The sequence below is a fragment of the Cyprinus carpio genome, chromosome B11 (assembly GCF_018340385.1).
Source record: "Cyprinus carpio isolate SPL01 chromosome B11, ASM1834038v1, whole genome shotgun sequence".
In the NCBI taxonomy this organism is placed as follows: domain Eukaryota; kingdom Metazoa; phylum Chordata; class Actinopteri; order Cypriniformes; family Cyprinidae; genus Cyprinus; species Cyprinus carpio.
In genome coordinates, this window is record NC_056607.1 from 4,339,363 (window position 1) to 4,355,136 (window position 15,774).

Consider the following 15,774-nt stretch of genomic DNA (forward strand, 5'->3'; position numbering starts at 1 on the left):
AACACAGTGTACAAAATAAACATTTTATATAGATATCATACTCTAATTAAATGAATACTTACAGTCACACAAAGAATGTCCTTGACGATGATCAATGCGCTGCTGCTGCTCGTGTCTGACAGCTAAATCATCCGTGTAACAGCTGTTCTAAATAAACTACATCTGATTGGTTAATTATAATCCCATGTCAGTATCTTGCCGCGCTATTGGCTCAATTAATATAGTAGGCAACCGCGTTTGCCTGCATATTTACGGGTCCTGCATTATGATTTCGGGGAAAATGTGCAATAAATAGGATTGGCAACACTTTTCATATCGTTGAGAATAAAACAACCATCCAAACTTTACAAATCCAGGTTCTCCCTCCATGGGGATCATCCATTTCGAAAAGTAAAGCAGATACGGACCCTCGGCCCACCGTCTTAATAATGGCAGAAGCTTCCTTTGTTTGAGTCTGCTCGTCAGAAAAACGGAAGTGCTAAAAATGGGCTTCACTTGTCTCAACTGAGTTCCAATTGGGTCGCTGTGTCCATTTCTTTTACTGTCTATGGGATTACTGATGTAAAGGCTTAATTTCCGTTCTAATTAATCCATATTGCGCAAAAGGTGCGCAGAATCGTGCTCCTTGAATGCACTCTCAGTGGCTTATGATATGATTGGTTGAATGGTAAGCTCGCATCTGATTGGCTAAAGAGTACGACAGACCCACGTGGGAAGAGAGCTCTGCCAGGAAAGTCTCAAAAACACACACACACAAAATCCGAGTGGATTCGTAGTAAATGACGATTTGTACATTCAGACACTCGTACATTTTAAAAACATTCAAAGGTTTTTTTGTGCACAGTTGTATATCTACGAATTGTGTTTTGCATTTGTGAAATGTATTTTATGAATATATAATTTTATTTGTGCATGTGAATTGCTTTTTGTGAATATATATTGTTTTTCACGCACGTGAATTTTTTTTGTGTGTACGTGAATTAGGTTTCATGCATGTGAAATTGTCTACGCATGTGTGAATCGTGTTTTTTGCGTGAATTATATTTGAGACTAATCTGCTTCCATACGACATGGAGTGGTTACTGTCAGTGCCTCTTATTATTATTATTTTTTGGTCAAGATCCTTTATTTTTTGGGTCAAGCTTCAGAATTTTTGCTCTATGAATGTATTAGTTCTATTTACTAATATATTAAAACCGTAATGTATGAATTACATTGCACTGCACAATACATCATGAGCATTTTATAATAGGCATATCTTAATTAACTTAATTCATTTTATTTTTTGAAACATGCTTTAACCTAATAAATAATAAATAATAATATCGGACATTCATATTGCATTTATCATATAATTTTTTATCATTTAATATTTAACAATAGCATTTTTGTTATAAATTATTACATTGCATGTATAACCTCTTCGCATTTAATAGATGTACCTGAGGCGGTATGGATATCTAGATACTCCACTGAACCCAGAAGCTCAGAGAGATTCCAATGAGTGGGCTATGAAAGTGGCTCTCAGGTAAAACAGTCACAGTGAATGTAGTCTAAATATAGACATATCTGTTTGTTTCCCTTAATAACACATTGGATCCTGCACAATGTGCACATACTATACATGTATCTAAATAAATATGTTACAATTTTAAAAATAAATGTATCATCCCCCTTTTCTCCTTTGTATGGGAGACAATACATATATTAATTATTGATAATGCTACATTTTCTGAAATTAATAATTTTGTGGCTTGCTTTAATCAAAATTCTTGAGGAAGACGCATTGTAATATCTGTTTTATCTACTTTTGTGCACGTTTGAACTGTCATATTTGTAAAGTCTTTTTCAGAGGGTGTCAGGGCTGCCAGTTACTGGAAATCTTAACAGAGCTACTCTTCTTAAAATGAGGCAGCCGCGGTGTGGTGTTGAGGACCCCTTTAACCAAAAGTCTTTAAAATACAGGAGATTTGGTGGTGAGCATGTTCTTACTGATTGTTTAATAATAGTCAACCTTCTCAAACTAATTTGGTATCATTTTCTCTTAAGTCTGTATTATAATGAAGATTGTTCTTAATTTATTGCAGTGCAGTGCCTTGTATATATATATATATATATATATATATATATATATATATATATATATATATATATATATATATATATATATATATATATATAGTCAAAATATGCCAATGAGAGAGTTGAGGATCTATTTGCAGCAAAAACATTTTATTTAGAAACATTGGCAAAAATACACGGAACTGCAAACACAAATTGAAATAGCTATAATACACAATGCATAGAAAAGAATGACATGAAGCCTTCTGACCCTCTTTCCCGCACTCCCACAAACCACACTTTAGTTTAATAGAAATTTGACATGTAATTGAAATACAAAGTTCTGGCATGAAACTCTAGACTCAATCTAACATTGATATCATCACATGACACAGCTGATTAGTTCTCTCTTGTATTGGTAGCCAATGAGCTCACTGCTCAACATTCAAATATGACTAGTGCTTGCTGTAACAGTTGCAGCGTGCTTCAGAAACCCTCCTCCTTCCCAGTTCCTCCTGTATAAATCTGCTACGGGGTGATTCATGTATGTGATATGGAGGTTATTCTATATATGTTATATGTGCAGCAGCAGTATTTCTTACATGTTCACAGCATGTATTGGCAGTAGCAAGTCTCTGTACTTGCTCTGCCACAGCAGAAGCAGCAGCAGTGTAGCAGAACTATTCCGCCAAGACCAAATATATTAACATTGTCATGTTCATTACCTTGCCAATCCCTCCGAGAGTTGTCATGACCGAAATGTGTAAATCTTGAATGTATGTAGTGCAGAAGATCATGCTGATAAATGATCAATATCACAGGAGTTTTATATATCTCTATATCATCACGACTGTGATTCACTTTTTATATAATTTAATTTGATAATTGCTTTTGTAGAATAATAAGGAAAACCAAGAAGTATCTCCAAAAACCCTCTTGTGTGTGTAAATACTAATAAAACCAATGATTCAAATCTGCCATTGATAGTTTAACATAACAGCAGTATTTGAAAATGATACTGGATTTCCTCCTCACTGCTGCCTATCTGGAAACGGAGAAATACACACTGTGAATAATCCAATTACTGATACTGACAAAACATCAGCACTCCTGGAAGGCCTCTCAGCAAGTCAGATTTGAGGACTTGAACTAACTGTTGTATATAAAGTAATATACACAACAGCTTGTTCATTAATACTTTATAAAATTTAGCTGTTTCAATTATTTATGAAATGATGCAAGGAATTATGTGTGCATTATAATTCCATAAGAATACCCTTATAATTTATTTTTAAATACAGGTTTCATAGAAGCCTCACCTAAAATGTATATAAAATACTAGGAAAAGCAGCTTAATTGAAATGTATTTTGAGTTTTAACTTATTTACAGCTACAATGAATACAATGAAATGTTTAAATTATAGTAAATAATCTAAGGATAAACAACAAAGAATAGAATAGAATAGAATAGAATAGAATAGAATAGAATAGAATAGAATAGAATAGAATAGAATAGACATAACCAAGTAAATAAGTTTTTTATTAAAAAAAAAAAAAAAGATTTTTATATGGAGAAAACAGCTGTTTGGATTTTTAGTTTGTCTTTCTTATTTCGTAGAATTTTGGAGAAAGAAAAACTTAACGTATCGCATTTACAACTACACACCAGACATGGGGAAAAGTGCAACACAGACAGCCATACGCTCAGCATTTAAATACTGGAGTGATGTCACCCCACTCAGCTTTAAAGAGATTAACCATGGACTTGCTGATATTCGAATCTCATTTCACAAGAGAGATGGCTGTCCTTCACCCTTTGATGGCCCTGGTAAGTAAATCTCACCAAATTAATTATATTATTTATTATAATAAAAATTCTACAAAAAAATGTAAATTAAAAATAAAATAGAACATGTTTATATGAATCTATTTTACGCATGTCATTTTACCCATTAATAAGATATAACGTTATATGGTATGTTATTATTCTCTCAACCAAGACCTGGCAAACTGTAAACTCAGCTTTATGTACTGTTGCTTTACAAATTAGAACAATAATCTTTTGTTAGGCCATGTTCTTGCCCATGCTGAAGCCCCTCCATCAGGAATAGTTCATTTTGATGAAGATGAATTCTGGACTGAAGGGAAGTATTATGGTTCCAATCTGCGTATTGTTGCGGCCCATGAGATTGGGCATGCTCTTGGCTTGGGGCATTCTCAGTACAACAGTGCTCTTATGGCAGCACACTACACTGGTTACCAAGCCAATTTTAGACTGCACATTGATGATATTAGAGGAATCCAAGCAATATATGGTAAGATAATTAAAATAAATAATTGAATATTTGCAAATGTACATAACTGCCTATGTTAATTAACCTTATGAATTTAGGTAAAAGGATCTCTAGTACAACCACTGCTGATGATATCTATGCCGTAACGTATATCACTACCATGGCCCCGTTCCCCAGGGGTGATATGCTAGATCCATGCACTGCTAAACTTGATGCTATAATGCTGGGTAAGAAAATAATGTAACAGTGCATATGACAAGTCCATTCAAGTTAAACAAATGCAGTAGATTTGCTTATTCAGTGACTAAAAATATCACCTTACGTTATAAAATATTGTTATTTTGTGTTATCAAATATTATTTTTTTGTGTGTTAGGTCCCTTGCATAAGACATATGCTTTTAGTGGGGATTATGTGTGGACAATAACAGATATGGGCTATAACTCTCCAGTAAAAATAAGTTTGCTATGGAAGGGGCTGCCAGGAGACCTGAATGCAGCTGTATATTCCCGAAGAACCAACAAGACATACTTCTTTAAAGGTATATTATAATTCTCTGCACGTTTTTTATGCATTTTAAAATATGTGAATATATGGAAAATTGTAACCACAATGATTAATGTAATACAAGAGAAGCTTGGGAGAAAAGTTGGAAGAAGTCGGAATGCTCAAAATGGTGGATGTAGCAGGGGATGTGGACTAACATAATTGATAGTCCTCACCCCTTGCTACATCAGCCATATTGTGAGAATGTATATATGGACTGTCTCTTTAAAAACTTTAAAAACAGCTTATCTTCTATTACTGTACATTATAACTACTGATAGTTGATTCCAAGCTATGGTACAATCAGTATATTAAAAATGATTATATTTAGCTTTAAATGATTATAGGGAAAAAAGCATGTAGTTTGACCGGCAGTTTGTTGAAATCTGTGGTATAATTGAAAAGGGCTATGTTGTGGTCAGAGCTGGTCCTAAGTCAAACATCTGGCCTGGAAATAGATTGGACCAGACTCACTCTGGTAACCTGGTGATGAGACAGTGAAACAGAAAGACACAAATATAAGCATAGACTCCCTTCACTTTTTCCCTTCACAAGATACTGGAGAAGCCCTTGGCAATGGCTAGAGTCCAGAAAGGTCCAGACAGAGTATGCTAGATCATCCTCTAAAAGCAGCATTGGAGGAGGAGAGGCATTCTCTTCACCAGTCCATGGGGAAGCAAAAGGAGAAGGAGTGAATGATTTAAGTCATAAAACATGAATTGTGGGATTGATCTTGTACTGTTGGGGAAGACCTGACCTCCTGTATGGTATTGAGGGGTTTCTGAACCCAAGGCATCTGCATGAATCTGGTGTGTATCTCACTGCCCTCTTGAGCTGATCGTGGTTCTGTGTACTTTCACTCTCCCCGAACCAATGATCAGTGATAGGGACATTGGAGGGTTCACCTGACCATGGGAAGAGTGGAGGCTGGAATGACACACCGGAATGAGGTGATTCCAGTACAAGCAAATCACAGAATGTTCACAGCCTTTCTGTGATAGTAGGTTCTCAAGAAGCTGGAGATTTCTTGGATTGTGTGCTCTGTTTGACCATTGGTTTGGAGATAATAACCAGAGTAGAGGCTGATGTAAATCTCCAGGAGGTTAAAGAAGGAGCACAAGACTTGAAAAATAAACTGTTGCCCTTGATTTGTCACAATGTCTTCAAGCAGGCCAGAGGTGCTGAACAGATGATAGAACAGGGCCTCTGCCATCTCCAGTGCTGTGTGAAGTCTCCTGAAGTGAATTAAATGGCGGGCCTTATAAAACTGATCCACTGCCTCCAGAATGCAGGTGTTGTGGTTTAGATGGAGGGGAGAGTGGTTACAAAGTCCATGCCAGTGTGGGATTATGGTCATTGTGGGACAGGAAGAGGCTGGAATTTTCAAGATGGGAAAAACTTTCCACACATTTTCCACAAATATTCACGTTCACTTCAGCAGTCAGATTTTGCCACCAGTAGTTTCTCCTAACAAACTCAAAAGTTTGGATAACCCTGGATGACCAGAGCCAGGTGCTCAGTGCAGCCATTCCAGGAGCTTTTGTAATGTGGATTCAGGTATAAAAAAGTGTGGCCCAAAGAACAAGCAGGAAGAGTGGGATCATGAGGTCAGTAACCCTATTGAAAACTAAATATCACAGTGTAGTGAAAACAATATAATTGGGAAGATTAGGAGCATGCAGTTGGAAGAGGGCATCAGCTTTGTTGTCTTTGGAACTAGGTCTGTATTTCATAGTGTAGTAAAAATCATGTGAAGAAGAGTGCCCTCCATGTCTGGTGGGGATTTAGTCACTTGGTAGAATGGGAGTTACTGCAGATTGCAGTGGTCATGATGACTTGGAAGGGTAGCTGGGATCCCTCTAGTCAAGTCACCTTTATTTGTATAGTGCTTTTTACAATACAGATAGTGTAAAAACAGCTTCATTGTGTTAAACATGAAACATAGCAGAATCAATTATCAATTATGAAAACTCAATTACTGCAACAACAGTGTCATTGTCTAGATCAAGTTAGTTAAGTGTTGGTTCAGTTAAAATCAGTAACACTGAATTTCATCAAACTCACATTTCAGTTTGGCTATAAGCACATTTACAAAAGGCAGCAATGTCAGCTGTAGTCAGCTTACTGTTGTTTCAGTTAAGTATGATAACAGTGTCAATTTTGCAAGATGTAATTCAGCTGCATAGGAGTTATGTGACTTTTAGACTCCAATGAAGGAAACCAGAAGGCAACAGTGGCAAGGAACCCAAACTCCATCGAGTTACAGAATGGAGAATGAAACCTTAGGAGAAACCAGGCTCAGACTGGGGATCAGTTCTCCTCTGGCCTAAGCAAAAAAACATGGTATATTATTGAACATGGTATACAAAACAGTTGTTGTCTGTTAAACAAATTGAAATAGGAAGGTTGAGCTGCTGCTTTAGCCAGTAGTAGATAGACTTATCAATGGCCTTATGCCCAATAAACATCCTTCTGGAGAAATGTACTTAACTGCAGTATAAAAAAGTTATCTTCTACCCACCTTCTCCTCTTTTACAGGTGAAAAAGTCTGGAGGTTCACAAATTACCGCCTTGACTATCGATACCCCAAACCACTAAAAAGAATCCCTGCCAACATTGATGCTGCTTTGTATTATGAGAAGAACAAGAAAATCTTCTTCTTTAAGGTATAGTGAGATTTTAACTACTATACACAACCTATACTTAAGAGAAATAAAATCAAGCAAAAATTAATGATAAATTCTTAAAGGAGTTATCGGATGCTCATTTTCCACAGTGTCAATTCAGTGAATTAGAAAATACTTGGAATTAAGTTGATTTAATGCCTAAAAAACAAGAAACTTATTCATAGAATTTTATTTATTTTGTTTTAAAGGTGTCCTATTATGTCCCTCTTTATAAGATGTAAAATAAGTCTCTGATGTCCCCAAAGTGCGTATGTGAAGTTTTAGCTCAAAATACCCCACAGATATTTTTTTATGGCTTGTTAAAATCACCATTTTAGGGTATGAGCCAAAATGCGCCATTTTTGTGTTTGGTCCTTTAAATGCAAATGAGTTGGTGTCTCCAGCCCCCTTTTCAGGAGCGGGTGGAGCTTCAAGAGCTGATGATCTGGCATACCAGCAACAGCAACAATCCAAAAACAACACTTGCTGACATTTTATATCTCCAGCCGCTATAGGAAGAAAACAGTAATGGTATACTGCTGCTTCTCACTCAGGGCTGTGTGTGCTAATTGGCAAGAAATCGGGATTTCTCTCTACAATGATGGAATGTACAGAGAGACTGTTTATGATTTACTGGGATTATTAAAAAAAATAGTGGGTGGATTTTTTACCATTATAGGCTGGTTGATTTCACACACTACGGCCACACTACCTTATAAAAGTGATTCCCTGTTGATACTTCACTAGTCCCTAGATGCTTATGGGGGAAAACTTATTTTTCTCCAAGGACTGAAAACTTATTCAATCACGCAGTGTAACTGCACGGCCATTGGTTTGTGCAGTGATTATAAAAACAAACCAATGGCTTGGCAGCGGTGCTGCACGAGCCTATGGTGGTGAAGCCCGCCAAAATTGGTGGGGCCATCTGGCTATATAGGTGGGCATTTTGCCATAGGATCTCAGATAAATTTTCCTTCAGTGATGACGATCTTCCCTTCGCTGACCTTCAGGACCTTCAGGGATCTGTGAGGAAAAAACAGTGGGGCAAACGGACTAAGCCTTCAGCCATGAGCGAGCTTGCGCTGGCCCAGAACCCGCGCACCTTGCCCCCGTCAAGCAGAGAATATTTTCCTGTTCTCTTGGAGCACGCAGGCCAGCATCCCTCGGCTGATGCAAGCGACATGGTCTCGTTCGGTCCTGTCGAGAAAGAGCTATTAGATTACAGCATGTCTCTAATAGCATCAGATGCAGAGGAGATGTTGGGCTCTATCGTCTACCAAGCCCAGCGACTCTAAACCAGGGATGGATGCTGAACTTTTCCGCATCCTCTCTAAGGCAGTTGAGGAGCTAGGATTGGAGTGGTTTACGCCAGAGGAGCCCATTCGTAGCCATTTGCGCACCTTTGCCCGCCCACTGCCATTGGATGGAAAGCGAAGGTCACTCACCCCTTCAAACCCTGCAGGATGACTTCTGCCCTCGCTGGACGAGCGTATTCCTCCACTGGGCAGGCTGCCTCAGCTCTACACTCCATGGCTGTGCTCTAGATTTTTCAGGCCAAACTCCTCCAGGCCATGGATGAGTCAGGAACTGATGCCGCAGGTTTCAGGGAGCTGCGCAGCGCTACACATCTGGCTCTAATGGCTACCAAGGCCACAGCGCAGGCCATAGGGAGGTCAATGGCCAATCTAGTTGTGCTGGAACACCACTTATGGCTAAACCTCACTGAGATTAAGGAGGCTGAAAAGGTTCCCTTCCTTGCCCCCCGGTCTCCCCCATGGGGCTGTTTGGACCTGCCATCAAGAGATTTGCGGAGTGATTCACCGCGGCCCAGGCCATGCAACACTTTTTGCTGTAACGCTCCAGCTCTGTAACAGTCACCAGTCGCCCCAAGCCTCCTCCAATGCAGCAGCCAGCTAAAGCTGTGCCATCTCCCACTCAGCCTGATCAAAAGCCTGAGCCCCGACAGCGCTCCCACTTGGCCAGACGCTATCCCTTTCCATGTCAAGTCACCTTTATTTATATAGCACTTTATACAAAACAAATTGTGTCAAAACAACTGAACAACATTAATTAGGAAAACAGTGCATTAATAATGCAAAATAACAGTTAAAGGCAATTCATCATTGAATTCAGTCATGTCATCATTCAACTCAGTTCAGTTTAAATAGTATCTGTGCAATCATTTGCAATCAAGTCAACGATATCACTGTAAATGAAGTGTCCCAAACTGAGCAAGCCAGAGGCGACAGCAGCAAGGAACCAAAACTCCATCGGTGAATGAATGGAGAAAAACCTTGGGAGAAACCAGGCTCATTCGGGGGGCCAGTTCTCCTCTGGCCAGACGAAACCAGCAGTTCAATTCCAGGATGCAGCAAAGTCAGATTGTGCAGAAGAATAATCTGTTTTCTGTGATCTTGTCCCGGTGGTCATCTGAGACAAGGTATTTACATGGGGATCTGTATCTGGGGCTCATCTAGTCGTCCTGGTCTCCGCTGTCTTTCAGGGCTGTAGAGGTCCTTTCTAGGTGCTGATCCACCATCTGGGCTGGATAAGTACTGGATCCGAGTGACTGCAGTGACCATCTGATCTGGATACAGACTTGATCTGGTGGCTATTGTGACCTCGGAATAAGAGAGAAACAGACTAATATTAGCGTAGATGCCATTCTTCTAACGGTGTAGCAAGTACATCGGGTGTTATGGGAAGTGTTCCCGGTTCCGGTTTACCTAATTAATGCAGCCTAAAAATCCTTTAACGGATTTGGATATTAGAAGCATATTAGTGTGTTATGTTTAAGACAGGTTAAAGAGATAGGTCTTTAATCTAGATTTAAACTGCAAGAGTGTGTCTGCCTCCCGAACAATGTTAGGTACGTTATTCCAGAGTTTAGGCGCTAAATAGGAAAAGGATAGGAAAAGCCAGCAGTTGATTCTGATATTCTAGGTATTATCAGATTGCCAGAGTTTTGAGAACGCAGCAGATGTGGAGGACTATAATGTAACAAGAGTTTGTTCAAATACTGAGGGCTTTATAAGTAATAAGCAAGATTTTAAAATCTATACCTTGTTTAATAGGTAGCCAGTGCAGTGTTGTCAGAACCGGGCTAATATGGTCATACTTCCTGGTTCTAGTAAGAACTCTAGCTGTTGCATTTTGGACTAGCTGGAGTTTGTTTATTAAGCGTGCAGAACAACCACCCAATAAAGCATTACAATAATCTAACCTTGAGGTCATAAACGCATGGATTAACATTTCTGCATTTGACATTGAGAGCATAGGTCGTAATTTAGATATGTTTTTGAGATGGAAAAATGCAGTTTTACAAATGCTAGAAATGTGGCTTTCTAAGGAAAGATTACTATCAAATAGCACACCTAGGCTTCTAACTGATGATGAAGAATTGACAGAGCAGCCATCAAGTCTTAGACAGCATTCTAGGTTATTACATGCAGACTTTTTAGGTCCTATAATAAACACCTCTGTTTTTTCAGAATTTAGCAGTAAGAAATTACTCGTCATCCAGTTTTTTATATTGACTATGCATTTCATTCGTTTTTCAAATTGGTATGTTTCGCCGGGCTGCGAAGAAATATAGAGCTGAGTATTATCAGCATAACAGTGAAAGCTAACACCGTGTTTCCTGATGATATCTCCCAAGAAATGCCTTTTCGAGATGGTAAAATGCCTCTTGGAATGGGCACATCTCAACCTGCGTTCACTGAGGGCAGCTCATGTGCCCGCTGTACTGAACCAAGGAGCAGACATGCTATCTTGGAGCAACATCTCCTCAGACCGTTCTATCGGTGATATTTTCCTACTGTTGGATAACAGCTCTTGTAAGTCCTTTAACAGCTCTTCCATGCTCAAAGTCTATGTGGCAGCTACAGCAGCTTCTCACGCTCCTATAGCCGGACAGTCGGTGGGCCGGAACAACCTAGTTGTCTGTTTCCTGAGAGGATCCAGGAGGCTTCATCCGCCCCGGCCCCTCACGGTCCCTACATGGGATCTGCCCAGGGTCCTGAGAGCCCTCAAAGGTTCCCCCTTTGAACCACTTCAGTCTGCGAGCTTAAAAACACTGTCACTGAAAACCGCTCTGCTGCTGGTGCTAGCATCAGTTAAGCAAGTAGGTGACTTGCAGGCTCTCTCAATAAGCCCTGTCTGTCCTGAGTTTAGGCCTAACAACTCCAAAGTTGTCCTAAAGCCAAGACATGGGTCCCTAAGTGCTCTACATGCCGTTTAGAGCCCAAGTTATTACTCTCTGCACTTCCTCCTTCTGAGGAGGACCAGGAGTTTAACCTTCTTTGCCCAGTCAGGACATTGAGAATTTACTTCGAGCGTTCCACCCCCTTCAGGCAGTCAGAACAACTCTTTGTATGCTTTGGCGGCCGCACCAAAGGGTTCCCGGTCACAAAGCAGAGGACCTCTCAATGTTTAGTTGACGCTATCACACTAACTTACTCCTCCCTGGGCCTTCAGAGTCCCATAGTAGTGAAAGCCCATTCCACTCACTGCCCATAATTGGTCCCTCTGAGCCTTTTCACTCTAGGGCAGTTCATATCAGTCGTTCCTCTCTCATGGCACAGCGGGATTGTATTGGTTCCCCATTGGCATCTAGCGACGCAGTAAGAGTGAAGTATAGGGAACGTACTCGTACAAACAAAACATACTTTTGTAACCTCGGTTCCTTTAGATACGGGAACGAGTACTGTGCTCGTTGCCATGCCATGATGCTGCATGACTCTGTGTCGTCACTTCAGTGGAATTGACCAGAGATCCTATGGCGAAATGCCCACTTATATAGCCAGATGGCCCTGCCCATTCACCCCCATAGGCTCGTGCAGCACCACTGCTGGGCCATTGGTTCATTTTTATAATCACTGCGATAGTTACACTGCGTGATTGAATAAGTCTTCAGTCCTCAGAGAAAAAGGAGATTTCCCCCATAAGCGTCTACTCAGTACTCTTTCCCGTATCTCAGGGAACCGAGGTTATGAAAGTAACCGAGTATGTTTTTGCATAATAGGTCCCCTTTAAATTTTACCTTTATAATTTTTTCACATACCATCCTGGATAAAAAACAGGAGAAGGTGAGGCTTTTGTTTAAGCTAAGATACTCTCCTGAATGCACTCTTCAAAACTCCATGGTTTAAGTCTGCTCTGGACAAAAGTGGAATGCAGCAAGAGGTAGTAGATCAGGCCGTCATCTGGCTGTAACTTCAGGAGATCATTGGGTGGCTGCAGACAGGCAGGGCTGGCCTTGGATGGGGATTGGCTCCCAAGCTGTGGTCCAAAGCCACAAAAAAGGAGAGGAGAAACTGGTGGAGAAGATCAAGTTCAAAACAATCAATCAGGAATGCCAGTTGTAGACAGGACCTTCACATGGGCAAACGTGTAGAATACCAGCACATTTTATCTGCAACAATAATACAAGTCTGCTTCAGATGGTGCGAAGACCAAGTACTGCACAAGCTGGCCAAAATCTTGGAGATACGCAGGCTGGAGGCAAACAGGACTAGTCTGCCAACACCACAGCAGCTGGTCCAGTTTGTCAGGCAAGTAGGTATGGCCCACAGTAGCCAAACAGTAGCCAAACAGGTCCCTCCTCTCTCCCAGAGCATCTTAAAGACATGGAAGTACAAAATGATTTGTTTTGGTAGCTTGTGAGCAATAAATCGATAATTCTGGATACCCACTCAGCAATCATATCTGCTGGATGAGGTATAACCATTTATTATTTTTATTATTTGCAACCTTGTTTCCCTTTAAACTCAGTGAGCGTTTTATGTAACTTTTTGCCCTCAGCATCACACTACCCACAGCCAAAGCATTGATTTTGAAGTTCCCTCAGGAGATCACCATAACCTTGCTTCGGCCAGACATTGTGCTCTGGTCCACTTATACTATGTTGTTCACCTTGGCAAACCCTGTGCTGCATACTTACATGCATGAAGAAATAGGTATTGTGCAAGCAGTTTTGCGCTGATGTATTCATCATAAAGACATGGAAGTACAAAATGAGTCATTTTGGTAGCTTGGTTTCAATAAAAGCTGAAGGTGTTGATTTCTAAAACCTAAATTGTGTTTTCATAGTACAATGACCTTTTATGTCAAAAGATCAAGAAAGTGTTTTTTTTTCCTAATTCATGACCACTTTAAATCATTGATTGAATTTTTTTTTCAGGGCTCAGGCTATTGGCAGTGGGATGAAATGGTTTATAATGACCTCAGCATTTATCCCAAACCCATTTCACGTCTGTTTACTGGCATCCCATCAAATCCTGATGCAGCTTTCACATGGACCAACGGGAAGATGTATTTCTTCAAAGGTGACAAGTACTGGCGCTTAAATGAGCAATTAATTGTTGATTCTGGATACCCACTTAGCAAGCGTATCCGCTGGATGAGGTGCAACTAATTTGCAATGTTTCCCTTGAATATTTTAAGCTATACTATGTTACTTGTTTCACACTACCCACAGCCAAAGGTACTTATCTCTGTGACATGCATAGGTGAATGACATACAGTGGTGTGAAAAAGTGTTGGCCCCCTTCCTGATTTCTTATTTTTTTGCTTGTTTGTCACACTTTAATGTTTCAGATCATCAGACAAATTTAAATATTAGTCAAAGATAACACAAGTATGCAGTTTTTAAATGAACGTTTTTATTATTAAGGGAAAACAAAATCCAAAACTACATGGCCCTGTGTGAAGAAGTGTTTGCCCCCCTGTTAAAACTGTTGTTTATTACACCTCTGTTCAATTTCTCTAGCCACACCCAGGCCTGATTACTGCCACACCTGTTCGCAATCAAGAAATGTCTTAAATAGGACCTGCATGACAAAGTGAAGTAGACCAAGAGATCCTCAAAAGTTAGACAATATGCCGAGATCCAAAGAAATTCAGAAACAAATGAGAAAGAAAGTAATTGAGATCTGTCAGTTTGGAAAAGGTTATAAAGCCATTTCTAAAGCTTTGGGACTCCAGCGAATCACAGTGAGAGCCATTATTCACAAGTGGCAAAAACATGGAACAGTGAAGAACCTTCCCAGGAGTGGCCGGCCGACCAAAATTACCCCAAGAGCACAGCGACAATTCATCCAAGCCAGATGGCCAAAGAACTGCAGGCCTCACTTGCTTCAGTTAAGGTCAGTGTTCATGACTCCACCATAAGAAAGAGACTGGGCAAAAATGGTCTGCATGGCAGAGTTCCAAGACGAAAACCACTGGTGAGCAAATAGAACATAAAGCCTCATCTCAGTTTTGCCAGAAAACATGTTGATGATCCCCAAGACTTTTGGGAAAATACTCTGTGGACTGACGAGACAAAAGTTGAACTTTTTGGAAGGTGTGTGTCCCATTATGTCTGTCGTAAAATTAACACTGCATTACAGAAAAAAGGCCATCTGTTCGTGACCTCAAGCTGAAGCGAACTTGGGTTCTGTAGCAGGACAATGATCCAAAACACACCAGCAAGTCCACCTCTGAATGGCTGAAGAAAAACAAAATGAAGACTTTGGAGTGGCCTAGTCAAAGTCCTGACCTGAATCCTATTGAGATGGTGTGGCGTGACCTTAAAAAGGAGGTTCATGCTCAAAAACCCTCCAATGTGGCTGAATTACAACAATTCTGCATAGATGAGTGGACCAAAATTCCTCCACAGCGCTGTAACAGACTTATTGCAAGTTAGTGCAAACAACTGATTGCAGTTGTTGCTGCTAAGGGTGGCCCAACCAGTTATTAGGTTTAGGGGTCAAACACTTTTTCACACAGGGTCATGTAGTTTTGGATTTTGTTTTCCCTTAATAATAAAAACCTTCATTTAAAAACTGCATGTTGTGTTCACTTGTATTATCTTTTACTAATATTTAAATTTGTTTGATGATCTGAAACGTTAAAGTGTGACAAACATAAAAATAAATAAAAGAAATCAGGAAGGGGGCCAACACTTTTTCACACCACTGTATGTATGCAATTTCCCATAATTTCCCATAAAATTCATCCCAACTGTAAAATACAAATCATTATTGTTGGGTTATCAAAGTGTAATTGGTTAAAGACATGTTTTAGAAAAAATATTATTATTTTATTTATTTTTTATTTTTTGCAGTCTCATTTAACATTTTGTTATTTATGATCAAAAAGTTGCATAGTGTAGCTTCTGTAAAATACAATGTTAGTACACCAAGAGAGTTGAATCCATTTGATCAT

The 15,774-nt window shown here is 39.7% G+C and overlaps 1 protein-coding gene across 1 annotated transcript; it reads left to right on the forward strand.

Annotated features, from left to right (window-relative positions):
* The first annotated feature begins 1,436 nt into the window (after positions 1–1,436).
* Positions 1,437–14,108, forward strand: mmp19 (matrix metallopeptidase 19). The gene is made up of 8 exons (XM_042733419.1): positions 1,437–1,528; positions 1,843–1,976; positions 3,680–3,889; positions 4,131–4,376; positions 4,454–4,582; positions 4,731–4,895; positions 7,439–7,566; positions 13,748–14,108. The coding sequence occupies exons 1-8, from the start codon at positions 1,437–1,439 to the stop codon at positions 13,979–13,981; spliced, it is 1,338 nt and encodes a 445-aa protein (XP_042589353.1). The 3' UTR covers positions 13,982–14,108.
* Positions 14,109–15,774: the final 1,666 nt, after the last annotated feature.

Bases quoted from the DNA above. Each gene is read 5' to 3' on its own strand.
- mmp19 (XM_042733419.1), top strand. From the start codon at position 1,437: ATGTACCTGAGGCGGTATGGATATCTAGATACTCCACTGAACCCAGAA. The intron at 1,529-1,842 runs GTAAAACAGTCA...ATATTTGTAAAG, and splicing joins GCTATGAAAGTGGCTCTCAG to TCTTTTTCAGAGGGTGTCAG. The intron at 3,890-4,130 runs GTAAGTAAATCT...ATCTTTTGTTAG, and splicing joins TTCACCCTTTGATGGCCCTG to GCCATGTTCTTGCCCATGCT.